Here is a 25,511-nt window from a genome sequence, read left to right as displayed (position 1 = left end):
GATTTGGTTTGTATCCCAATATTTTGATTATATTATATTCTACACCATTATCTTTAACTCATCACCAGCTTCATCACTTAAACCTCCATCATTTTTTTCTATCTAGTTCCACTAACAGTTTCAATTATAATTTTGACATTCAAAACCACGTTAATTGCACAAGATTTCGTCCACAATATTTTTCTCTAGCCATTTCGATATGGTTTGACTCTTTCCACAACATCACATATATATATATTTTTTTTTGACAACAAAGAATGATTCAAACAAGCCAATGCGAAATAACATTGTTTACATAGGTAACTAAGTGCAGAACTGTGCGAACACGACGCGCAATGTTATCCGCTTTACCATTCTGAAAGCATGGGACATAGACTAAGGAAAAGGAAACAAACTTCTCTTTATCCGCTTGTATATCTTTCAAATAAGGTGTAAAAGTTGGCCATTCGGAAGGCGAAGACACCATTTTCACTAAGTCAGAGCAGTCAGTAAAGAATACAACAGATTGATTCTCCGCTCCAATCATATATCACATATTCTTTCTATAACAAACATGATCACTTGTTTCGTAAAATTAATGCAGACCGGTCTAATGAGACTATGAGAGTAATACAGTACTAAAGTCTTTAGAGGTTAATTAAAGCATTTTATAAAAACACCCCTACATAAATGATGTTTTTAATCTGTTGCTGTCAAAACAGAAAAAAAAAAGATGATGTTTTAATTTCTCAGACCAAAAAGAATAAATTAATGTTATATGTATGTAAAGGGTTTCCCTTATTTCATGATTTATATTCTGGTTTGCCAAATTTACAAATAAGGAAAAGAGAAAATTGCTATATATACTATAATAAGTAGTACATACTATAAATTAAAAATAAATAAAAGAAAGGTAACTAGGGTTTTTGGGGTTATACGTTTCACTGTTTGTGTATCACATTCGCTTATTCTTCTTCTTTTAAAGAGTGTCGCCACCAAAACACACACTTGCCTCTCCTCTCCTTGAACCTCTCTTTGTTTTATCACATTGCGTCCTTCTCCTCCCGATCCTTGAATCCTCGTTCCGTTTTTTTTTTTGATCCGATTGAATTGTATTCGTGTTTTTGATCTTTGGAAGTTTCTCTGATGATGGCGGAGACTGAGGGATCATTGGCTGATGATCGAGAATTGATGATCGGCCGTGAAGGTGGTGTTGTTGCCGCTAAGTCTCCTTGGAAAACAACCGCTTCTCCTCCTGAGACTGTTGATGCTCCTGTAATGGGAGCTGATTCCTGGCCTGCGCTCGCCGACGCCGCTCAACAGCCTCGTCCTAAGAATCCTCCGCCTCCTGCACCGCCGTCTAAAAGCATTCCGTCCGCTACCCCAACCCCTGCTCAGGTTCGTTTTTTGTTAATGTTGATGGTGCGTTGTGATTTAATTGAGTGTTGATGGTGCGTCGTATTTGGGTAGAGCTGAAAGGTATCTGATACTCAATATTTGCTGGTTCGTGATTGGTTTAAGTTGGTGATAGGCCTATTTGATCGAATTGGGGTTTTTTTTTCTCGAGTTTGATGCTTATGATGTTTACCTTTGCTTGGGTTGAAAGGTTTACTTATTTTAAAAAAGCATTGCATTGCATTTGTAGAGCTTAAACTTGGTCCCTGAAGAAAGTTTCTTGTTTGATTTTTAGGCTAATCCTGGTCAAGCGAAATCCAAGGGTGGTGGTAAGGCTAATCCTGGACACAAGAATCCATCTGGGCGTCATTCAAAACCAAGTCCCAGGAGCAACCAAAATGGTCCTCCTCCTCCTTACCTTGTACATGCTGTACCATATCCTCCACCTCCTTTTCCACCTATGGGGCCTCCGCCACATGCTGCTGGTCCAGATTATCCATATGCTCCTTATCCTCCGTTCCCAGTTACTGGACCTCCTGTTGCAGAGTCTGGCAATGAGAAACAAGTTCAAGCTTCCCCTCTTCCACCTGTGCTCCCACCTCCTCAAGCGGATCCTGGAAAGCCTTGGCCGCATCAGAGAGGTTTTGACCCCAGAAACATGCCACAAGGTGCTGGACCAAGAACTTTTGGGAGACCTCCATATATGGGTCCAGCTCCTGGATTCCTCGTTGGTCCAGGTCCAGGCTTCCCTGGTAAGATATTGAATCTCTGTAAAGGTGTTTAAAAAAGGAACTGGCTGGGAGTAGTTGATAAAATTTAACTATTTTGCTCTGGAATATATCTAGCATTAAGATAGAGGATAACTGTTCGTTTTTGTTGTTTGTTTCTTCATTTGACACAGGGCCTGTATACTACTTGCCAGCTCCACCCCCTGGAGCTATAAGAGGTCCTTATCCTCCACGCTTTGGTCCATACCCTGTAAACCAGGGTCATCCAGGACTATCTCCAGAAAAGATAGACTTAAGGGATAGAGTCTTAAAACAAATAGAGTATTATTTCAGGCAAGTTATGCTTCTCTACAAAAAAAAATTTATGCTTTTAAAGATATTTAGCTTATTCCTTACCTTTTTTTTTATTAATTCCCTTTTCAGTGATGAAAACCTTGAGAATGATCATTACCTCATTTCCTTGATGGATGAACAAGGATGGGTTCCCACAAAAATTATAGCTGGTTTCAAAAGGGTAAAATTTGTAACACGAGCTTGACTTGCTTTCTTTTGCATTAGTCTATTCTGTCATTCGTGTTTTGAACAAATTTGTTGGTTTTAATTTTTCTTTTACTCTTGAATTGCAGGTTAAGGCAATGACCATGGATGTTGATTTTATAGTCTATGCGTTAGGGTTTTCTAATTCTGTTGAAGTGCAGGTCAGACCACCACACCTTACTTATTTACTGGTTCAAATGCCAAAGTCTTGCTTTTGTGAATGGGTTTTGGTACTAACACATGTTGGCGGCTTTAGATTAGCTTCTTTATTTTTAAAAAAATGTTTCTTTGAATACTTTGTTTTCTCTGGTTGTATTGTGTATTTCTCTACTGTGGTGATGCTATCACACAAAAAAATGGGTTAGAGTTTTGTCTCTGGATAATAGTTTAAAGAAGCCCTCTTTGATTATTCTAACCTAACTCAGAGCATGATTGGTTTCTACAGGTGTAAGACCTATATTTGTCAAAGTAGCTAGCATAAAATGCTGGTACATCTATCTGTTGGATGATAATTTGAAATACTGGTACTTTTACAGGGTGACAAGATGCGCAAGCGTGAAAAGTGGTCTGAATGGGCTCCTCCATCTAAAAAGTCAGCATCTTTGGAGAAAACTGGAGACAGTGCCAAAGGATCCCCAGAAAGTATAACAAGCGGGGATAATTATGGAAATTCTTCAAAGGGTTCTTCAATGCCTACCATGCGCGACTTCTCTTCAGAGGTAAACTTTTGTTTTCTTTTAGTAGGGTAGAGACACTGTAAAAATACTAATGTAATTTCAGTTTTTGCTTTAATGTAATTTCTGATGTACAGGGATCTCGGTCAGCAAGAACCAATAATTACAAAAGTGTTAACCTGAAATCATCAGCAGATGAAAAAAGAAATGTGGATGACTTGTCAAACGATTTTTCAAACACGTTTTTGCTTGACGAGGAATTAGATCTGGAGCACAGAAGCCCGAGAAAGAGTGGACTGTCAAAAAGGTAATGCGTGCACAACTTGATTACTCCTGATATTTGCTTTCTGCTCTCTTTGTTTCCAATTTGCCTTCTTTTTGGATATGAATCTGAAACTGTATATATAAAGTACTGTAGTTGATGCTTTGGTTGATTTGACATTTTGTAGCATTGAATATGAAGATGATGATATGACTGTTGATGATCAAGATATTCAGAAACTTGTAATTGTTACCCAGGTATTACATGGAACTTTTTATATATTTCCTTGAACTCTGTGTTGGTGAAATCAATTATTCATGTTCCGTTATATGCTGGACAGAATAGTGGTAAAAGTGATGGCACTGGAGTCGGTGGGACGAAAGCAAAAAACATTCCTAAGGAGCTTGCCTCCACAATAAATGATGGTCTTTACTACTTTGAGCAGGTTAGGAATCTTTTGCTAGAATATAATATGATTAATCTTTCTGGAGTCCAATTTCTAATAACCACCAATGAAACAGGAACTCAAAAAGAATCGATCTGGCCGTAGGAAAAACAACTCCCATTTGGATAGCAGAGATGGGAAAATTAAATCTGGGGGAGGATTGAACACTAAATTAGGAGAAAATTCTGTAGCAAATGATGGAAGTGAAGAGCATGGAACCACCGCTTCCCGGAGGAAACAAAGTAAAGGAACGCATAAACATCATACGGCCCATGCACGGAGGTTCTTTTCGAGTAACATAAGAAACCATGGAAATATATCAGAAAGTCCGCCTAGTAGCTCCATTGGATTTTTCTTTGGTTCTACACCACCAGACAGTCATGGGTCTCTATCTTAGCAATCCATTATATTCCCTACTTATATTCATATATTTTATCCTTTATTTTTCTTATTCTGTTTTTATTGACGTTTCACAGCCCTAGGCTTTCGAAATTGAGTTCATCGCCACAATGTACACTCCCTGGAAGCAGTCCACCTGTGGGCTCGTTACCAAAATCATTTCCACATTTTCAACATCCAAGCCACCAACTGCTGGAAGAGAATGGATTTAAACAAGAAAAGTAAGTATGGTTATTCAGTTAGACAACTTAAGTTTATTGTATGGAGCATTATTCTTGGGAGGATAAGATTGTATCTTGAGGCTCTCTGTTCTCATTCCTTTTAAATGTACGCATAGGTACTTGAAGTATCGCAAGCGCTGCTTAAACGAAAGGAAGAAGCTGGGTAGCGGATGCAGTGAGGTCAGTTTCATGTTTACCTCCTTTCTATGATTTTTGGCTCTCGTCATGCTCTTCAAAAGAAACATGCAATAATCTTTACATCTGGAGTTTCTCAACTCATTCTTTTACATTAGTCTGATTGGAGATCCTAACCCCTAGTTTGTGAATTCTGGATGTTATATATGCAGGAAATGAATCATTTGTACCGATTTTGGTCGTATTTCCTTAGAGATACATTTGTCTTGTCTATGTATGAGGACTTCCAGAAGTTTGCTCTTGAGGATGCAGCTGAGAACTACAATTATGGGTTAGAGTGTCTCTTCAGGTTTTATAGGTAATACATACTTGTTAGACTTGCTTCTGTTTTCCATTTTTACACTGCGGATCCAGTGTGACTAATCCAACTAATATTGATCTGCCTTCTTTCTTCAGTTATGGTCTGGAGAAGCACTTCGATGAGGACCTTTACAAGGACTTTGAGCAGCTATCGCTTGACTTCTACCACAAGGGAAATCTATATGGCTTGGAGAAGTATTGGTAAGTGTTCGTTTATTACTGATCATGGTTAAACAATAACGTTGCTACTGAATTCTTGTTATGGAACTGTGATTCTTGGTGATGTCTCTAGAGAGAAGTACGGTTATATTAGATGGGCTTTTAGTAATTTAGGGTAAAAGATGCTACAACGCACATAGAAAATGTTATGTTGGTTGTGCTTAAAAGGACCTAATTCTGTCTTGTGTAGGGCATTCCACCATTACCGAGGCAAGAACGAACCAATAAAGAAGCACCCTGAGTTAGAGAAGCTACTGAAGGAAGAATACCGTAGCATAAAGGATTTTCGAGCAAAGGATATAATCACCAACCAAAAAGACAACAAGTCTCACTGATGGATGTGAAGAAAAGAAGCAGAGAGAGATTTATGTTGTTACTGCTGAGCAAAATGGTGATTCAATCTTGACCTAAATTTTTGTGTACCTCTTCTTCTGGCGAAGAGACCAAACCAAGTGAAGCCATCACTCTGAATTTTACAGGATATTTTCCTTGGTGGTGTTTTCCTTTTTCTGGGATTATTCTTTTTGGATTTTGGATGCAGGATCTCTCTCTCTCTCCAATACAAACAGAGCTTTGACTGAAGAGGCGTTCATCTACACTGAGTTTCGCCCTCCCCCCACCCACCCCCCAAAAGTTGTAATCTTTTCTTTTTGTGCATATTAGGGATATTTCACTTTCTAATTTTTACTCAATTTTGAAAGAAAAAAAACGAAAAAAAAAAAAAAAAAAAAAAGCAAAAAAGAAAGGATGTGATTTGTAGTGTCTGTAGAAACAATAAGAGATGTTTTACTTTGACATTTTTATTTAGACAGTAAATTTTTGTTTGTAAATTTTTGTCTTCTTGTAGCTTATAATCTCATATTTGGTATATGTCGATGTTGCTCTGCTTTTTTCTTTTGTTACTAATCACTGAATCAAGTACAACTCCTCAAGTTATTTGGGTCTCCGGTGGTCTAAATCACTTGAACTAGTTAAATTTCTTTAGACACAATTTTATTTGTTCCTAATAGTTCTCATGAACTTGTAATTAACTGTAACGCTCATGTGTTCAAAACGACTTACTCAATAATAATATCTGATAGACGTTAAAAGTAGAGATACTGAAATGTCGTAAAATACCAAATTTGATTATAAAGCTTAAGAAGATTTAACCAACAACGCCCAGGAAAAATAGACAGAACATAAAGAGTATCAAAAAGAGTATCAAAGTTGAAGGGTCGACGAAAAACAAAATGAGACATCGATCCCAGAGAAGATTTAAACAAAATAGGGGGCATTTAAAGTTCGTGGACTGTTCTCCATCAACAGAAGAACATGGAGGCTGCAACCTTACCATGCAGCTGCGGCATGGGAGGCACAGGGACAGCCCCAGGTGTGGTGATCCCGCCATGGCTGCTTGAAGTCTCAGACATCTCTTCATACTTCATCACCGTTCCCATTTGCGCAGCTGCCAAATGAGCATAGCAAACGGGTGCAACTGCAAAAAAACAAAAGAAACTTTAAATTTGAGATATTGCACATAATGTAACTATCAGCAATCAATACATAAAAGATGTGAGCATTACCGACTGAGATGGCAGTGGTGCTCCTCTGGTAGCTACAAATATCAAAGCAGACAATTAAAAGATTGTTGTCAAAGTTTGGAAGACTTTGTAAAACCACAAAGATACCAATCAGACAAAGACTTCTAGTTCTTACACATAGGATAGAGAGTGCACAAGTTCTTGTAGATCATCTGTTGCAAATCCAATCTCATCATAGAGCACATGGTAATGAGTTGGCCTTGTAGTTCCCTAACACATCGAAATCAATAGAAAAGTGTTAAAGTTTGATTCATACTGGATTCGATCAGAAGACTTATGTAGGAGCTACTTACAATCATCCCAGCATGGGCACAGAGATAGAAATCATTGTTGCGTGGGTGGCAGATCTGGCTGTCAATTATTGTTCCTGCAGGCAGACACCACGACGTTTCAGGTCATTTGAAACGCAATGACCAATATAAAATCATGCGCTTGGTGAAATGGCCATTACCTGGTGGAACATTATCAGGGCCTCTGCTCTGAAAGAACTTGGTGTGGTGGTTCTTCTGGGCAACAATCACTGTAAACTTTGGATTCCAATTTTCATCCAGAAACTTGCATGCCTAATAATATAACCAAAAAATCAGGCCAAATATGTGCAGGATATACTAAATAAACCGTGTTTGTGTAACTGCAAAGTTCCAGAACCATAATCCGTACCTGCATCATCTGATCCAATTCAATATTAAGAACTTGATTGAACTGAGACTCACTCACACCATCCCTACCACATGTATATTGGTAACAACAGTGAGTATAAAAGTTGAATTCTAACTTTTACATGATACCTTAATAGATTTAAGTCTACCTGAAAATGATGATGTGCTCTGGCTTCCTCTTCCCTGAACTGAAGTAAAAGTCGAGCAAGAGCTCCCTGTAAACAGTAGGTAAATCTCTAAATTACATTGGTGTCCAACATACTTAAAAAAGGATGAAAGAATATTGTTCCATTCACAAGGCCCTAAAATAGGATTAATATAACAAAGCTCTGCCCAGAGCAATGAAGATAACATTCAATGATTTTTACCTGAACATTCCTTCATCTTTGTCAGAGACAAGTTTGAAGAGATTGTCAATCATTTCCATTTTGCGTGATTGTGTGCGTACACATGCCTTGTATTTTGAGATGAGTGGCCATTGTCTGGAGCTCACAACCTATGATTTCCAAACACAAATACCAAGTTATCAGAGCCGTTGCCAAGAATGAACACCCAACACTAGATGAGAGTAAGAATGTCCTCTCGATAAACGCAAATTGAAAGAGATCATAAGAAACAATTACAAAAATCAGTATTACCGCAGCAATTGATGGTATATCAGACATTCCCGGAGAACCATGGGATACATCCATCCCTACAATGATGGTAGGGACTTGGGTTACTTTTGGCATTGCTGGAGAGCGCTCCATAGCTAGCATAGAGTTCAATCCACCAAGCTGCATATACAAAATAGAATTCAGTTCACCTGTAAGCCTGTAAAGTCTTTAAAATATCTCCTGAAATTCTAATTGAATTAAGTAAAAAATTTCAGAGACTACCTTGGCATTAATCTTTAAAAGAACATTGGTGAGATACTGATCGTTCACTCTTGTAGGAGCAATGCACTGAGTCACAATTCCAAGATCAACAAGATTCTTCTTCTTCCAAGGACCTGAAAATTTTCAGACACGTATATGAAAAGTTATGCATTTCAATCAATGGGAAACAGGCCCTATTCAAGAATGTTAAGAGAGATGTACCATAAACATCAGAGTTTTACCTTTCAGAGAGTATGCAAAGAAGGAACAGAGGCGGCCCTGGGAGTTTGGATTTTATCTGCTCAAACATATTCTCCACTCTCTTAGCAGCTGGTGCATTCCTAAACTGAGGATTTTCAGTAATGACATCCTTGAATGGAGGCTCTACGTTCTGGGAATATAAGGGGGAAAAGGGAACAATTAATAGGAGTTGTGCATATGATTTTATTTGTGAATATAAGGGGGAAAAGGGAAGAATTAAAAAAGGCTTACAATTCCTTTCGCCTGTCCACATCTAATCAAGTCACGAATGAGCCCATTTGTATCACAACGAGCAGAGAAGTTCACAACAGCCCATCTAGTAACCGTCGTTGGCTCAACAAGTCTCTACATTAAGGATTTCAGTTAGTAGTAGAGGTCAAACTATTCCAAGTAAAGCGAGATAAAAAAATCTAAGCACCTTATTATTAAAGTTCCAACGCCCATTGTTTGGCCTTAAATCCATTCCATTCCCCACTTTCAGCTGTTTGGAAGCAAGGACAAAGATAATCAATGTTAAAACAACCAGAAGCTAAGGAAAAGATACAGCAATAGAAGCAAGGAGAGTCACATTTGGTGTTGGTAGAATGCGGCCCTCCACTTGGGTGAAGTTAGACATAATGCTGACACCACTATCTTGCAACACAGGGTCAGCATTATAATTGCTGTCTTTTAGACCCTGTAAGATATATCAGAACATAAATCATTATAAACAGAAAAAGCTTCAAAGTCTCAAGGTTAATGAAAGAAGACTTACTTTGGTTAGAGAAGCCATTCTTTCCGGTGGCTTCTGCCTAGACTTTTCTACTAGCGCAGCCCTCTGAAAATTGTTAAGTGATTTTGTGTATCGTTGTAGGGACACAAGATCACAGAACTGCAAACGTGAAAACCAACAAGAATTGTCATAAATAGTCACATTAAAAATTGTGGGAAAGCAGAAAACAATAATGCACTTAAAATTACCTCAATGGGGAAGTAAGTGGGACGCTTCGGCTTACCAACATTGATGCAAGGAAATTCAGCTGAAGATCGCACATCAATGTTACGTTCCTTATAATAGTTGAGCACTGTGATCTCAACCTCCTCAAATTCTCCCTTGTCGTTAGGTCTCCTCCATGTAAACCTATATCATATAAGGACATATATATTAGAATGAACTCAAAGCAATATAAATGGTGATAAAAAAAAAATCAGATGAATTTGTATTAGAATGAACATACATCTGATCTTTGCATTTTTGCTCACTTAGGCCGCTGATTTTATATTCTCTGTTTGATAGGGTAACTTTGACCCTCAGATTCTTGAGAACACGTTTAGCCTATTAGAAAACACTAGGTGAGTACTTCTCAGAGATGCTAATACATTAGTCAGATATATTACAGCATAAAAGAATATGATGTACCTTGTTCCAGTCCACACCAGATGGATCTCTCTTGTTCTGGTTTGCAAGTAGGAATTCAACCACAGGTCCAGGTTGTACTATCATGGTAGTTGAAGTATCTGAAGAAAATCCAAAGCAAAAGATCAAAGTCTAGCAACCAAATGTTACAAAAAATAATCAAACAACATGAAATCTTAAAAAATAATCACCAATATTCAAGGACAAGCCTCCCTGAGTAGTTCTGAAACTTGAATGGAACCCTCTACAACCGCTGACACCTCCGCCAATTGGAACAAAGTTCTCTACATCATTGTGGAAAAATGACTGGCGAACAAGGAGGCAACCTCTGCAAACAGAAATGGTAATGAGAACATGACATAAACGATCAAGCAAATAACTCTTTTTTTTGAAATACAAATAAATACCCAGAATTTAACTTACTGCTTAGCTGCACTTTGGCGCAAAATAATATCCAGCACTCTTACAGCATCTTGAAGATTCTCTGTCTCCTTCCCTTGAAGAGCGCTTGCAATAGCCTGCATGGGGATCTTTGCAGCATAACTTATCTCAACCATGAATTTCTTAGATTGGGTGGGACGCCTTGATCTTTTCCTATCAGCGTCGTTTGTATCATTTCCAGAGTTATTTCTGCAGATAAAGAGGATATCATAGCGTTATAGACTTGGAAGAAAAGGAAACAGCAAAGAAATTTTACAGAAACAATCTATAGAATCAAAAGGATTCAAATTTCACACCTGCTAGAAGGTACATCTTCAAGAACAACAGAGAAGTCAAGTTTGTTGCTGGGAAGAGCACCAACAGTGAAGAGAGTCTTCTCGCCATCATAAGAAAAGTATTTGGCACCCAAATCACTCTGATAGGTATCCTGAACTTTGTCAAGAATCTTTCTGCCTATACCTTTAGCCTCCACTGGACGGCCATCTTCATATGAGATAGCAACCTTTATCATCCAAGACAAATCCAAACATTATCATATATCCTAGAGATTATACAAAAGGAATAGCTATAGGTAGAAATAGTATAAAGTAGAGGACACAATAATATAATACATACACTGTAATGAAAGAAGTAACCGGTTGGTTTGTTGAACTTGACACCAAAATGATTAGTAAGAAGAGAAATCTTCTGTCCTTTGGTCCCGCTGCCTCTAGGCCGAGCCATTGGGAGAAGAATGTTCTTCTTTACAGGCACCAGTTCAGGGACAAAATTTGTTGGAACGAGAGGTGGCGGAGGTGGTAAGCCTCCATCTTGCCTTATGCCACTTCCACTCGCTTCATCAGAATCCATCTCTGAGAGTACAAAAATCAAAAAGGTCAGAAAAACAAAAAAAAAAACACAACCAAAAGTTAATGGCAATGGTAAAGCATGAACGCTACAAATATCAACAGAACAAACCATGGATTCAGATTTCATCATCACAAAAAAAACAAAGCAATCGTCACACAGTTACTTAAACGGTTAAACCCAGCAGATAAAACATGCTCCAGGAAAAATGGCAAAAAACGAGCATTCACGCAAAAGCACTGATCAACCCACACATAGTCTAACAGAGCAATAGCGATGAAATCTACAGATCTAAAGAACAGATTCGTCAGCAAACCCCCATTACACCATCACAAACAAAACTCAGATTTCTCACACACAAAAAAAAAAAAAAAACCATTAGCGTCATGCTTCAAGCGACTAAAAGCAAAAAAAAAGAAAAGAAAAAAACAAAGATCTTATAGATCAACCAGAGAACACCTCAAACAAGCATAAGGAAGGAAGATATGACATAAACAGTCAAAATATGGTGAATAAGAAAGAGACGTACGTGCACATGAAGTTAGTTATACGACCTAAACAAAAAAAAACAAAATTCGTCAGCTAAAAAGCAGAGTGTGGGTGAAGCCACCTATACCAGAGAACAGAGAGATCTTTTGAAAAAAAGCCAAGGTAGAGGAGACAAAGAACACAAAGCAGCAAAAGAAACCCAGAAGATTTTTCTCGGGAAACTTCAACGAAACAAAAAGCAAACACGCCAGACAACATTTATTTTTCCCAGGTTTCTCAACAGATAGAGATCAGAGAGAAGACCCACGGAATAAAAAAAAACCCCAAAAAAAAATCCAGTGACCTACAACATGAACAAACACTACAATGAACCCCAAAAAAAAAAAAAAAAAAACAGAGAAGCTTATGAAACAACAACAACAGCCAAAAAGTAGAAAATCACGACTCACGAGTTTAGAGCGTTTACAGCTAACCGAAGACGACAAAGAAGACAAATCAAACACCAACAGAGAAGAAATCTCCCAAAAAAAAAAAAAACAAAAAAAACAAAAAAAAAAAAAAAAAAAAAAACTCAAAACCAAAGAAACATTAGCGAGTTAAGAGCGTTTTGCAGCAAAACGAAGACGACGAAGAAGAATACAGATAAACACTAACGAAGACGAAATCTAACAAAAAAAAAAAAAAACCGAAGAAATCAACAATAATGATGCATGGAAGGTAGAAATCGAAGATCCTAACAAGATACATTGAACGATTTCGACTGTATAGCAAAACAAAAAATCATATACCTACCTAGTCGTTCGTTGTTGTGCTGAAGACGAGAGACGACGAAAACTACACTGAGCAGAGCAGTTGAGAGAGAAGGAAGAGAGAGAGAGAGAGAGAGAGCTTTTAAGGGAAGAGGAAGAAACGGAGGAGAGGAAAAGGGTTTGATTTTTTTTTTTTTTTTGGGGTTTGGTGGTTCACTTCATATATTATTAACCTTAGGAGCTATTTGGTAAATTAAAAGTTAAACCTATATTCTAGATTTCTTAGTTAAGATTAGGGTAGCCCATTGATGTTATTAACTGGTTTTATGTAGGTTTAAGCGTGATCCATATGGTGTAATTACAAAGTCTATCTTGAGAATGCAAAAAACAGATGTCCAACATGCTTTCTTAACATATCGTTCTCTTCCTCTTGAGACTAAAAAACGGTGGTTTAAAGCTTTTGCGGTAAGATTCCTTCTATAATATATGTTCGATTCACATAATGTTTTTCTCTTGTTATTTACTTCATGTGTTTTTTTTTTTTTTTTTGTTCAGCAAGAGTTTAACTGGGATCCCAGCATAACAAAAATAGTTGAGAAGGAGTTTGAGAAACAAGCTGCCTATTCCTTCTCTAAGAACTTAGCTGACTAGAAAGACAAATGGAAATGCAATAAAGAGAAACCTATACATATGACAGATGATTTATGGGAGGAGTACATTACTCTTTGGCGTGATGAGAAAGTTGCAGGGTTGGCAGCAACAAACTCACTAAAAAGGAGAAGCAACCCAGATGGTGAAGGAATTCCAGTGCACTTCAATGGAGCTAAATCATTCTATAGGTGTAAAGATGAGATGGTAATTTTGAATTTCTTTACATTTCTTAAGAATTATCATTCCAATGCATACTAATCATGTTCTTTTTCCATGTATATAAGACTATTGAAAATGGTGGAGTAGAGCCTAATATGATGGCTTTCATTGAGGATGTTTATAAAAGTAAAAAAACTGGCAAGATTGTCTACAAGAAGGCTAAGCATATTGTGGAGACTTTAAAAGAACAGGTGAATGACCTCCAATCTAAAGAACCACTTGAAGATGGATTGGTTCAGCCTCTCTCTTGTCCTGTGATAAACGATTTGGTTCGCAAGGTGAGGGGATCCTTGACACTTCTTAACTATTTGATTTTTAACATGATGTTTCCATATTTTTTACATTATGCATGGTTGATTCTCAGGCAATACCCAAAAACAAGGGTCACCGATTTGGATATGGATCTCTCCCAGACCATGAAGAGTTAGATGTTCCCTTCATACCCAGCTTGGACCATGAAAAGAAGTTAGAAGAAGCATACAAACAGATTTCTGAGTTAGTTAAGGAGAAAGAGGAAGATACCAAGACAATCCAGTACTTGAAGGATGTTACTGAGAAGCTTCTCAACAAGTTTCCAGACTGTCGTCCAGCTGAAAAAGAAGATGATGATGAAACTCAAAACTAGGTGTTTTAACTTGGGTGGTTTTTTTGGTTGTAATTGGTTGTATTAGTTACGGTTAATGTAAGAATCTATTAATGTGGTTTTATTGACAATAACTTATATTTATATATTTTTGATATTTTCTGATTTTTAATTAATTTAGCATTTTTTATTTTTAATTAATTTTTATTTTCTGTATTTTACATTAATTTGACAATATTTTGGTTGGAAAATAATTGGTCGGAATATCAGTTGGAAATTAAAACGGTTGGTTAACAGTCGGTAATATAGTATCTACCGATTTACGCTATCGGTAATTAGTCAGTATTTTTCTAACCGAAATCCGACCGATTTTATCCGACAAAATTCCAACCAAGTTTTCGGTCAGATATTTCCGACCGATTTCTAACTAAATAAATTTCCGACCAGCGATTTCCAACTGATTTACTTTGGTCGGCTAATGGTCAGAAATGCCTCTTTCTGACTGTTTCCCGACTGATTTCACAGTCGGAGACTGATATGTTTTCTTGTAGTGATATATTAAATTATAAAAATAAAATAAAAACCCGTAGACGCAAACAAGAGCGTGTTATATTAATTTATTTATTAAAAGGGAAAAATACCATATTTTTATTAATAAGAAATAATTTTAGTATAATAAAACGGATAATTACATGTTTGTTTGCTTGGAAACTATAGAGTCTACATAGAATCAAAAATACTTATTATGGAGTATAATAGCCAAATTGTTTAGTGTGAAGCTTTTTATAATTTTTATAGAAGGTTTTATCTACTACACACACACAATGATCAGTTTAGTAATTACGGTTATTGGTTATATGATACTGCTTCATGTAAATTAAACCATTTCTATAAATTACGATTCATAGATTTCTTCACATTACTATTTTTGCTGTTCTTTGAGTGTCTATGTTGTAAAAGATGTTGGTCTTTTGTTTATGGTGTTATATTGACTGGTCTATATCTATATCTTTCTCCACTTCCGATTTTGGAATTCTAACAGTTTTACAAACAATATTAATTGATGATGATATATCAAAGATTTATTTGGAGTTGATAAGTACTCTTTTAATCAAAGCGAGGCACGGTTATGTGATCTAGTAGCTAGCTAGTAGTAGTTAAGTAACCATTGCGGAATTTGGATGGTATCAGTTGAAAACTTGAAAGTGTTAGTTTCATTTATGGTTTTATATCTTTATGCCATGATGTATTCATTGATTGATGATGGCCACATGACGATCCAAGTCTCTTATATATGAAAAACTGTAAATAACATAATATGCGCCTATATATGTTACAATAAATGAATATAACGAACATAGGATCGTGCATGCAGTGATTAATTATTGAATCATAGTATGAGTATCCATATATACATTCAAATGTAAATTTCATCAACCATAAGAAAGTAGTTGTTGGTTACGTTACGTATCTTTTAATTTATAGAACTAATAAAATGTAAAAAAAAAATTGTGTATATAACTTTATGTAAGTTTATAACGCGGTTTTAAATGTCAAAGTCTTGAGTTAATGACCACAAAAAAAGAGAGTCAAATTTTTGAGATATGTGTATTCAATGAATTAGAAAATATGATACATTTGTTTTCTTATAACATTTTTAAAAACAATGAGTCAAATTTAGATATTCATCTTAACTCTTAAGATTAAGCCTAATTCCCAAGTATTAGCACAAAGATTGGAGTCTTATGAGAACACACACACATAAAACGTTCTCGAGCTAGTTTATAGTTTATACGTACATACATGGGCGCTTGGCCTCCAGCTAATTTCATTCCCGATAGAAGTTAATTAAGTTAATTATACTACACCAGTACTTTATCACGGAAAGCTCATCGCATCATGAAATTTTGAAGCGTGTGCATTGTGTGATTCGATCATTTGTGTCAAACACAAACCTTGAAAACTATACTAATGTATACTTTACTAATTTATTCTATGCACCCAAATAAATAGTGTACTAGTAATCGTATATACCACAATTTTGAAAGTATTGTTGCCACGTTATATATCTTGAAGCTATTTTTTTTTATAAAAAAAAACCATAGTTTAAGTTTAGCATTTGTGTGGTTTGTAGTATGCTTGACAACTGTTAGAATCCTACACATAGGGAAGCTAAAGATGAAACAAAAACACTTGTCACGCCAACTTCTCTTATATAACAAATTTTTGCATTTATTGAAAAAAAATTATATCAAGTGAGACGAGACGAGACAGGTGCTGAATTGCTGATATATGCTTGACAGAGCCAAGAAAAAAGCTTAAATATGCGATGAGATGGATTTGACTCGCTTGACATTAATATATAGGTAAATAATATATGTGAAAATTCTATATTATTTGGTCGAAACTTAAAAAGAAAGTAATCACAATTTTTTTTCTTTTCACAAATGGTTAGTTTGACTGTTTGACTAATTTATTTTCTTTGTCATAATCTCTCATTTTTGAAATTTGAAATTGTAGTTATTTTTTAAAAACGAAAAAGTGACAAGATTACAAAATTTAATGGGTTGTACGCAAACATCGCTCTATGGCCTGCAATGCTGCAAAAAAAAAAAAGGAAAAAGAAACAATAACCGAAATTGTGTAAAAACAAAATAGTAAATGCTGCTTTTGCTTGCGTACATGGAAAACAAATAAAAACAAGGGCGTGTTTGATGTTTGCTCTGCGACTGCGATGCGCATCAGACTGCACTGCTGTGTCTGTGTGGGTGGGTTTTTGTCATCTTGTAAAACCTCTCCCATTCCCATTCCTATGTTCTTCTCTCTCTCTCTCTCCCCATTAATTGTCTAGCTGCAGGTGGTCATTTTCATCTTTAACTTCTTCTTTTTTGTTCTCTCTTCTTTTTACAAAATTACGTTATTATCCATTCATAACAGTAGTATACATATGTTGAACTCACAACTCACTGTGAGTCATGCTACTACTACACCAAATTGTTCGTTATACTATTAGCAAAAAGATTTAAAAATCTGCTCAATGGTTAGATTGGACCCCTTGGTCTTTGATATATATGATTACTATGAATCTTTTTTGAAAATTAATGCTATTTTTTTTTCTTCTATAGCTTGGATTTGTTCAACTTATATTTCTATGCTAAGAACTATGTAACACATGGTTTCAAGTTTCAACTAAGTTGTTAAACATGTTCTGATTCTAACAAGTAACAAGCTTGTAATTTAACTGATGTGAGCGTGACACACATAATTTGCAGTCTACTTTTTTATTCATTGTGCTTTGTAACCTGTAAAAGATGCTAATGATGCCATTTTGCGGGGAAACGAGCTATTTCCCCCCACGAACTATCATATCTCGCTGGATGGAGCCCGAACTTGAGCCACAATCTATATAGCCATGTCAACTATGATCAATCTCTATGTTCCCCCAAATTAAAAGTTCTACACCTATATCCCCTGGAAATGAATTGTTTCGGTTTATCCGGTGAACCGCATACCAAACAATACAAACTCAAAATTAAACCAATTATGACACGATCCCTACATAGTCACGACCCGATTCCTTACCCACAAATTCCCAATTTTCAAATATCACGAATCCTACAATCAACTTGACATTGTTCTTCTTCTGTCTTCTTTTCTGGGTTCCCATTATCAAATTCGAGCTCCAGAATGAGTAATTTATCAACAAAGTCGACCGGATCTTCCAGTTCTCGTGCGAGAGGAAGAGTTTTCGGTGTGCCAAAGAGATGTTGGTGCGGGGAAGTTGTTGTGGCATTGATCTCGAAATCTGATCCGAATCCTTACCGGAGATACTACCGTTGTAGTTTTGCTGCAACAAATAAGGTAAAAGTTTTGTTTTTTCTTCTTGTTTCATGATTTTGGTTGGTTCTAATTATTGGGAAATTGGTAGCTTCAGAACGATGAACACACGTTCAAGTGGGTCGATGAAGCTTTGCTGAATGAGGTAGATGCATTGATCTCGAGGAATGTTGGACTTGAGGATTTTAGCGACGAACCTCCGGGATCTCTCTCAACTAACGACATCGTCTCTCAACTCGAAAGAACTCGAAATCGCAGTTTTTAGGGTTCTTCAAGTTTTGGGGGTTTTTTCGATTTAGGGTTTTGTTGGGAGAAATTTGGGGATTTTTCGATTTAGGGTTTTCTCGAGATTGAGAGGATGATATATCTGGTTAAATCGACAAATTCGGGTAAAATCAGGTTTAATCTGGTCAAATGTGGTTTAGGCTATTCGTTAGACGGTTAAGCAAATAGTAAACCGTCACATAACCAGGTCTAGGTGTAACTAGATATAGAACTTTTTTTTCATGGGGATATAGGTGTAGAACTTTTAATTTGGGGGACATAGAGATTGGTCATAATTGACATGACTATATAGATTTTGGCTCAAGTTCGGGTTTCATCCAGCGAGATATGATAGTTCTTGTGGGGTAATAGCTCGTTTCCCCGCCATTTTGCCCTTAAATACAGATTCGCTTTTTGACAGTTCCTTTTGAAGTCATTTTTTGCAATGGGATAATGTCACGAAAACCCACTTTGGTGTTGAGTTGTGACACCAAAACCCACTTTCCTTCCTTCCTATACTTTTACAAGTTTTTTGTAAGGATACACACACATTTTGGACGATTTTGCCCCTCTCCTCTTTCTCTCCTTCTTTTCTCTCTTTTTCTCTTCTTTTTTGTTGTTAACACTTCAACAAAGTAAAATATATTTATTTATTATCATAAAACAAATTTTCTATTTATTTATATAAAATATGTTATGATTATATATTTTCTACATTTTAAGATACATATTGCTATATTTTTTATGATTTTTTAGATTATACAGTATCCATCAGTCGTTGAACATTTGTTCAATTATAAGTGGATAATCAATTGCAGTATTGTTAATAGATAGTTACTTGTGTTTATTCATACAAAATATACATACATAAATTTGGTTAGATCTTTATCCATAACATATTATCCATAACACAACATAGACCAAATAAGTACAAAACCCTTTAATTCTAAATTTTAAATCCTAGAACATAAACCCTTGAACCTAAAACCAAAACTATTCACTTTAAAAAAAAAAACACAAAGTTTAGTGGATAGAAAAACTGTGGATAGGTCTCCATGGATTTACAAAGCATATCTAGACATTAAGCTGAAGAATAGCAGTTGAATGGTGGCTATGGATGTGATCATGTGGATATTTTTTTGTGGATACCAATGTAGACAGACCAAAGAATCATCATACAACATCCACACAATTAAATACATAGACACCATGAGCTCCTTGCTTCATATTTTGTGTTGGTCCAGAAATATATACACTCATAAGTGGTTAATAAACAAAATAAAAATTAACAACATTGATTTATTTAGAACATTGAATATCAATCATGTGGATTAGTAGTTATGGATACTTATCTTATAATATCTTGCTCATTCTTTACATGAGCAGAAATTTGTCCAAGATAAATTAGCCACATAGATTTTTTTTAGCTAAATGTTTTTGTACTATTTTTCAGCTAGAAGTAGGTATATTAGAACTTAGAAGTGTCACTAGAAGCATACTACACAATAAACATGGTCATTATTAATCTCAAAGCCTATCCACCAAATTCTGACCACGTGGACAAGCAATCCAGATGAAATTTATTGACAAGTTTGTTGCATGTTCAAACATCACTATAGTTTAGCCACTTAGATGTCTTTTAGCCAAATGTTTTTGTACTATTTTTAAGCTAGAATTAGAGATATTAGAACTTAGAAGTGTCACTAGAAGCATACTACACAACAAACATGGTCATTATTAATCTCTAAGCCTATCCACCAAACTCTGACCACGTGGACAAGCAATCCAGATGAAATTTATTGACAAGTTTGTTGCATGTTCAAACATCACCCATAGTTTAGGGTTTAGACTTTAGATGGTATATAGATTCAATGTCTATGTTTTGAGTTCAAGTTGTATTGTCTAAGGTTCAAGGTGTAGGATTTAGGGGTTAATGTTAAAAGTTTAGGTTTAAGTATGTGGATGATGTGTCTATATTTTAATTCATGGTTTAGGATTTAGGGTTCAAGGTGTATGGTTTAGGGTTTAGGATTTAAGATTTAGGGTATAAGGTTTACGTTTTTTGGGCTTATATGGATTTAGTGTCTATGTGGTGTTAGGATTTAATATTTAGGGTATAAGGTTAACTATTTTTTGTTTGTCAACAACTAAAGTTACTAAACTTAAAATTTAGTATGTTTATTACCAACTAAAGTTACTAAACTTAAAATTTAGTAATGAAAACGAAAAATAAATGTTAAAGAAAAAAAATATTAGAAAAGAAAGAGAAAAGTTAGAGAGAGATGAGAAGGAAAAAAAAAGTAGAAAGAGAAGGTTAGTTTAGTTAAAGAGTGTAAATTGTAATTTGACATAAGAAAAGTATAGGGATAGTAGAAAGTGGGTGTAAGTGTCAATACTTTAGGAGAAAGTGGGTGTGGATGTCATTTTTCCTTTTGCAATTCCAACACGTTTCATTGTCTGATTTGTTAATTTTCCTTAAATTAACCTGTAAAAAAATTAGCTGTCAAAAATTAATTTTTATTACGTCATCGAGTCGATACGATTCCGGCCATCTCTCTCTCGTTCTCCCCCCAAAAAAAAAAAGAAAAAAACGTAATTCACAGAAAGCCCTAGGAATCTAAAACCCTAACTTTTTCATAAGGCGAAATTGCGAAGGGGGGTCTGAGGATGGTATCGCTAAGCTGGAAGCACCATACGCTAATTCAGGCTTTGATTTCACGAGGTCCTCTCAAGGAGAGAGAATTTTATTCAATCTTCACCGGCGTCACCGGACGAAACCCAGGTCCGTCTCTTTCTCAATTTTGTATGAATTATCAAAGTAATTTTCGTGGGTTTGCGCTGGATTGAATTTTTATTGAGTCAAAATCTGCAATTTTACGGCAATTTTAATCGTGGGTAATATTTAGTTTCTTACTCTCTGTGAGATAAGCTTTATGTTGAATGAATTGGCAATACTAAGTTTTGAGGAGATTAAATCGATTTAGAATTGATTGTTCTTTTTGATGCAGGAACTGTTAAAAAGCATTTTGACAAGTACCTTCTTGAGATAAACAAGGAACTATCATATGTTCACTTTGAGTTGAAAGCTTGTAGAGATCAGTATGATGGCCAAGTTTGTTATGGAGTGGTTAACAATGTGTCTGATGACCAATCCAAACTCGGGACAAAGTATTCTGTGCCTCAGATTGCATTCTTTAAAGGCATTGTAAGAGTCACATTCAGATCTTTTTTGTTACTATCTGGCTTATGTTCTGTTCCTTGTTGATCAAATGTCTTTGTCTCCTTTGTAATGATTTTATCACATCTTTAAGTCGGCTTTGTAAGTCTCTTTTCTTGCTATGTGTGCACTTGGATGATTTTGGGCTATGTGTAAAGTCAATATCTGTGCTAGTTTTCTGCGACACTGATGACTTTAACTTCTGGCAGATAGAAGCAATTGCACAGGATGAAGCTGCTCAAGGTTGCATATCGGGCTTTGATGCACTCAATATCCGATTGGAGAACCAGGTCAATCTTAGTCCCTGACTTATGTATATTTTGACAAAAGTAACCATTCATATTCACTGTTCAATATACTGATCATGGTGACTTTAAAACTGCTACTATCTTACAGCGTTGCTAGAAAGAACTCTGTTCTGTATGATATAATCTGAAACAATAGTTACCTTTGTCGCTTGTAGGCTCGTTGATCAAATCATGCACTCTTGAGTTATATTCTTCTTGTATGATATCGCGTGTTTCTTCCCCAGTTATGATTGTTGGATCACTATGGAAAACGAATGTCAAATTTCTCTTCTGTCTGTTTGATAAAGACAACTAATTGGGATCTTTCCTATATAACCACATTTTATTATAATTTTAGTGTATTTGTTACGGTTCGACTGATGTTGTGTTAATATCTCAGATATCAAGTGAAGCCAGCAGCAGTCAACAGCAAGTCCCTGCTGCATTCAAGAACTTTTCAATGTCACAAAAGGAAAAAACTCTCGATGAACTTGTAAGGGACAAATGGCTGTGCCGCACAAGAGAGGGCAACATCGGACTTGGTATAAGATCTCTTCTTGACCTGCGCAGTTGGTTCAGGAACAGTGCTGTTCCTCCCTGTGAGGTCTGCAATGAAGCTGGAGTAAAGGTCAGAAACCTGTTTGGATTGGGATTCAGTATTCAATGGTGATAAATATTATCTGTAATTTCATATCTGATTTGTTTTGTTTTCTGACAATTGTATCCAACTTTCCAGGCGGATGTGTGTCCAAGCGAAGGTTGCGCTGTCCGGATACACAAGTACTGCCTCAAACAATTGTTATCTCAAAGGGTACACACCACACAGAGCTTTTTTAGACTGTCCTTGGCCTCAATGGAATTTGCGTTTGTTTGACTTCAATAGTAGTTTTCATTCTGAATCACATTGAAATTGCAGGATGATAAACGTTGCTCAGGTTGTGGCAAGCAATGGCCTTTGGGTAAGGTTACAAAAGCAGAAGCGGTTGAAGAAGCAATGAATGATGAGGAGGAAAACGAGACCCAAGCCACAGGTCCAAAATCCAAGAGAAGAAGACAACATAGGAGTCACGAAGACCCAACTGAAAACAGTGCTTCGCAAGCTTCTTTAGCTTCCACTAGTGGTGCAAATGCGAGAAGAGTAACCCGTAGTACTGCGCACTTGAGGTAAAAAACCTGTTTAAGGACTCCTGTTTTAGGGCTTTAGATGTATATTTTTGATGCCTGTTTCTATGTCCAAACATCACTAGAAATTTGGTCTGATACTGATGTCTTCGTTTGTGGAATCATTGATGGAATGTTAAACTCCTCGGTTAAGCCTACTATATTATTTAATCTGAAATTCCAGAGAGTTCGATTTCAACTACAACTACTTAGGAGTTAGGATACAGGGGATGCAAAATTGTGATTTTGTCCTTTGCACTAAAATCTAGTTAAACTTGCAAAAGTTATAAAGTTGATCTATGAATGGTAGGATATCTCATTTTTTTTTCATTTTCAACTAATGGTAAGATATCTCATTAACCTGAAATCATGATTTTCTTATCAAGATTCTAATTTGACTCAGATTTTCTACTAATTTTAGTTCTATATATTATTAATTTCAGTTGACTGTATTTTCATTTTCCAAATGTAGAACAAAATAATCGAACTGTTGATTTCGAACGGAGCCAATTTCAATTATACTTCAAAAAACTATGATGAAATTAAGCAAACTACAAAAAAAAAAAAAAAAAAAAAAAAAAAACATGAACCGAACCAAAATCTGAAATGCTCATAAACATAAACATATCACATCATTAAGGCATAAAACAAAACTTAGCTCATCATATAATTCACAACTGTATCGCAATTTTCCGTTATCACAGTTGCTGATGCCGTTAATTTATCCACTGTTACTTTGCAATCCACCGTCACGGTCATCGGCCACGTCGTAACGGTGCCAACCTTAAACTTAACGGGCGCTTTGATTTTAAACCCAAACGGCACTTCACCTTTCTTCTGCGATTCCGTCAACCCTATACGCGACGCCTTCGTTAACTGGATACTCAAACCCTTTAACACCGTCGTAATCACCGTTAAATTATTCGGCGGCTGCTTAAACGCCGTGAACTTGCCGTTGCCAAGTTCCATCCCGTCGTAAAAAACCTTTGCCTCGTTCCCTATAGCGTAGATCAAACCGAGTTTGCCGTTTGCGTTCTGAGCTCGCAGCTTAACAACGATCACCGGAGAGATAGGAGACGATGTCGTCAGATTGAGTCCGGTGACGGAGACTCTACTCACGGAGTATTGCGGCTTTTGCGGACGGTAAACGAGAAGGAGGACTCCGCCGGCGAGCGCTGCGAGGAGGAGGAGGATGAGCAAAGCGGCGAGGGAATAACAAAAACACCGCCGGCAAGGCGAATGGTTTGTTTTCTGACGAGAGAGGTACTCGTAACGGTGAGCATTTTCCGGCGGAGGAACACGGTAAATCTCATCTTTACGGATTTCGATGACGTAAGTCCCAGGCGGTGGCCTGAGCCTCGGTTTCTGAGAATCGACGGAGTAGCTCGAAGAAGTATCGTTTGTGTCTATCGACGGATGCTCTGATAGGTGGTGGCCGTCTTTGTTCTTTAGAAAACCGTCGGAGTTGTTCTCGCCGGTCAGTTCTTGTGTTTTCTCGAAGGTCATTTTCTTGAATTTTGGAGCTCAGAAAGAAATGAATGTTTTGAGTTTTTTTTTTCTTCTTGTGACAGTCAAAAAGGATATTAATTTTTTTTGATTGGTCTATTTTTGTCTTATTTTATTTAATAAGTTATAATTTGTTTTAAATACAGAAAGGTGTATACTTGGAGAGATTAGGACGTGATTGCATGAATAATCATATCAATTAGAGATTCTGGTAAGGTAATAATAAGTATTTATGATTTGGTTGATGATAAGGTGTATTAAAGTTTCCATTCGTGTCCACTATGGCAACCAATTGGAGAAAGCCTAGAAATGGAAGGGTTTACCAAAGAGATTACGAAAGTCAATACTTTTGGTTTATGTTTATGGAAACTTTGAATTGAGATATCTTGAAAACGAAAAAAAAACAAAAAATTGAAGATGTAGGATGTTAAAACCTTTTATAGTGGATGATAACAATAAAGCGAATGTATCAATACATTAGTATCATCTTCTTTGTTAACTTTAACAAGAAATTACAAGTGTATCAGTTATAACTATAACACTTGATATCTCTTTTCTTTCACCAATTAGTTGCTTCTTTGTAAACTTGATATTTAGGGATTTCATATTCGTTGACCAATATACCAACATATTTCGAGATATTTTATTATGTATATGTCACATATAATATGTGTATAACCAGTTAAAGATAAATAAGTAGAGTTCAATAAAATAAGCTAAGGTCTTGACATTAGTTTGAATCTAAGTTTAGTTTCTCAATTTAAATTTGATTTCATTATATAAATATATATTGAATATCGCTTGAAAAAAACAATGATGGCATATATATATTTTCGGGAATAAAAATATAGCATATAGTTGAATTAATTTTTTGATATGTGATTTATGTAGAAATATCTCATAATACTCAAAATAATTTTTAATTAAAATAAATAAATAATAATATTTGATATAACCAAAAATTATTCAAATATTAATATAATTTGGCAATAACTTATAGTTAAGTTTACCATTTTATTTGAGTTTTTTTTTTCTTGAAATATGTTTTACATATGTAGAGGTATCTCTTAAATTATTCAGTACTTTTAAAATGGAAACATAAGTATTTATAGAAAAATATCTCATATAAAGAGACAAAATCATATATATAT

The 25,511-nt window shown here is 35.8% G+C and overlaps 2 protein-coding genes, 1 long non-coding RNA gene and 2 pseudogenes across 6 annotated transcripts; 2 read left to right on the top strand and 3 right to left on the bottom strand.

Annotated features, from left to right (window-relative positions):
- The first annotated feature begins 791 nt into the window (after positions 1 to 791).
- LOC104736196 (la-related protein 1A) lies at positions 792 to 6,184 on the top strand. Of its 2 annotated transcripts, XR_015577569.1 has the most exons (16): positions 869 to 1,377; positions 1,670 to 2,126; positions 2,276 to 2,435; positions 2,526 to 2,616; positions 2,729 to 2,800; positions 3,176 to 3,358; positions 3,451 to 3,620; positions 3,763 to 3,832; positions 3,916 to 4,020; positions 4,097 to 4,404; positions 4,497 to 4,640; positions 4,757 to 4,820; positions 4,988 to 5,133; positions 5,232 to 5,336; positions 5,545 to 5,745; positions 5,834 to 6,184. XR_015577569.1 is itself a non-coding variant. In XM_087480392.1 (15 exons), exons 1-15 carry the CDS (start codon positions 1,126 to 1,128, stop codon positions 5,687 to 5,689), a joined length of 2,472 nt encoding a protein of 823 aa, XP_087336518.1. In that variant the 5' UTR covers positions 792 to 1,125; the 3' UTR covers positions 5,690 to 6,184. The 2 variants fall into 2 exon arrangements, 1 of the variants encoding a protein (XP_087336518.1); XM_087480392.1 differs by having other exon boundaries at positions 792 to 1,377; positions 5,545 to 6,184.
- A 276-nt stretch (positions 6,185 to 6,460) lies between these two features.
- Positions 6,461 to 12,806, bottom strand: LOC104736195 (protein argonaute 9-like; annotated as a pseudogene). Its single transcript, XR_015577571.1, has 23 exons — positions 12,679 to 12,806; positions 11,167 to 11,402; positions 10,848 to 11,053; positions 10,534 to 10,740; positions 10,302 to 10,438; positions 10,114 to 10,211; positions 9,932 to 10,029; positions 9,675 to 9,834; positions 9,469 to 9,585; positions 9,283 to 9,390; positions 9,133 to 9,195; positions 8,946 to 9,059; positions 8,676 to 8,844; positions 8,475 to 8,573; positions 8,235 to 8,372; positions 7,965 to 8,092; positions 7,746 to 7,811; positions 7,598 to 7,661; positions 7,389 to 7,500; positions 7,231 to 7,304; positions 7,053 to 7,147; positions 6,920 to 6,951; positions 6,461 to 6,831 (listed from the first exon to the last, which is right to left on the bottom strand). The product of XR_015577571.1 is annotated as a protein argonaute 9-like (transcript).
- Positions 12,807 to 13,491: 685 nt separating this feature from the next.
- Positions 13,492 to 14,155, bottom strand: LOC147929328 (uncharacterized). Its single transcript, XR_015577468.1, has 2 exons — positions 14,028 to 14,155; positions 13,492 to 13,952 (listed from the first exon to the last, which is right to left on the bottom strand). It is a non-coding gene; the product is annotated as an uncharacterized LOC147929328 (long non-coding RNA).
- Positions 14,156 to 20,687: 6,532 nt separating this feature from the next.
- On the top strand, positions 20,688 to 23,053 carry LOC104736194 (uncharacterized). Its single transcript, XM_010456135.3, has 6 exons — positions 20,688 to 20,971; positions 21,198 to 21,394; positions 21,616 to 21,696; positions 22,094 to 22,321; positions 22,430 to 22,504; positions 22,610 to 23,053. The coding sequence occupies exons 1-6, from the start codon at positions 20,857 to 20,859 to the stop codon at positions 22,859 to 22,861; spliced, it is 948 nt and encodes a 315-aa protein (XP_010454437.1). The 5' UTR covers positions 20,688 to 20,856; the 3' UTR covers positions 22,862 to 23,053.
- A 205-nt stretch (positions 23,054 to 23,258) lies between these two features.
- On the bottom strand, positions 23,259 to 24,464 carry LOC104736193 (NDR1/HIN1-like protein 13 pseudogene; annotated as a pseudogene). Its single transcript, XR_015578941.1, has one exon. The product of XR_015578941.1 is annotated as an NDR1/HIN1-like protein 13 pseudogene (transcript).
- Between the last annotated feature and the right edge of the window lie 1,047 nt (positions 24,465 to 25,511).

The sequence above is a fragment of the Camelina sativa genome, chromosome 13 (assembly GCF_030686135.1).
Source record: "Camelina sativa cultivar CO46 ecotype springtype chromosome 13, ASM3068613v1".
Lineage (NCBI taxonomy): Eukaryota > Viridiplantae > Streptophyta > Magnoliopsida > Brassicales > Brassicaceae > Camelina > Camelina sativa.
The sequence above is the reverse complement of the archived record's forward strand: the minus strand, read 5'-3'. Positions and strand labels throughout refer to the sequence as shown.

What these genes read in the sequence shown, in the direction of transcription:
- LOC104736196 (XM_087480392.1), top strand. Translation starts at nt 1,126, where the DNA reads ATGATGGCGGAGACTGAGGGATCATTGGCTGATGATCGAGAATTGATG. An exon ending in CTACCCCAACCCCTGCTCAG is followed by an intron (nt 1,378 to 1,669) that starts GTTCGTTTTTTG and finishes TTTGATTTTTAG; the next exon opens with GCTAATCCTGGTCAAGCGAA. An exon ending in AAGAGTGGACTGTCAAAAAG is followed by an intron (nt 3,621 to 3,762) that starts GTAATGCGTGCA and finishes GACATTTTGTAG; the next exon opens with CATTGAATATGAAGATGATG.
- LOC104736194 (XM_010456135.3), top strand. Translation starts at nt 20,857, where the DNA reads ATGGTATCGCTAAGCTGGAAGCACCATACGCTAATTCAGGCTTTGATT. An exon ending in CGTCACCGGACGAAACCCAG is followed by an intron (nt 20,972 to 21,197) that starts GTCCGTCTCTTT and finishes TTTTTGATGCAG; the next exon opens with GAACTGTTAAAAAGCATTTT. An exon ending in ATATCCGATTGGAGAACCAG is followed by an intron (nt 21,697 to 22,093) that starts GTCAATCTTAGT and finishes TTAATATCTCAG; the next exon opens with ATATCAAGTGAAGCCAGCAG.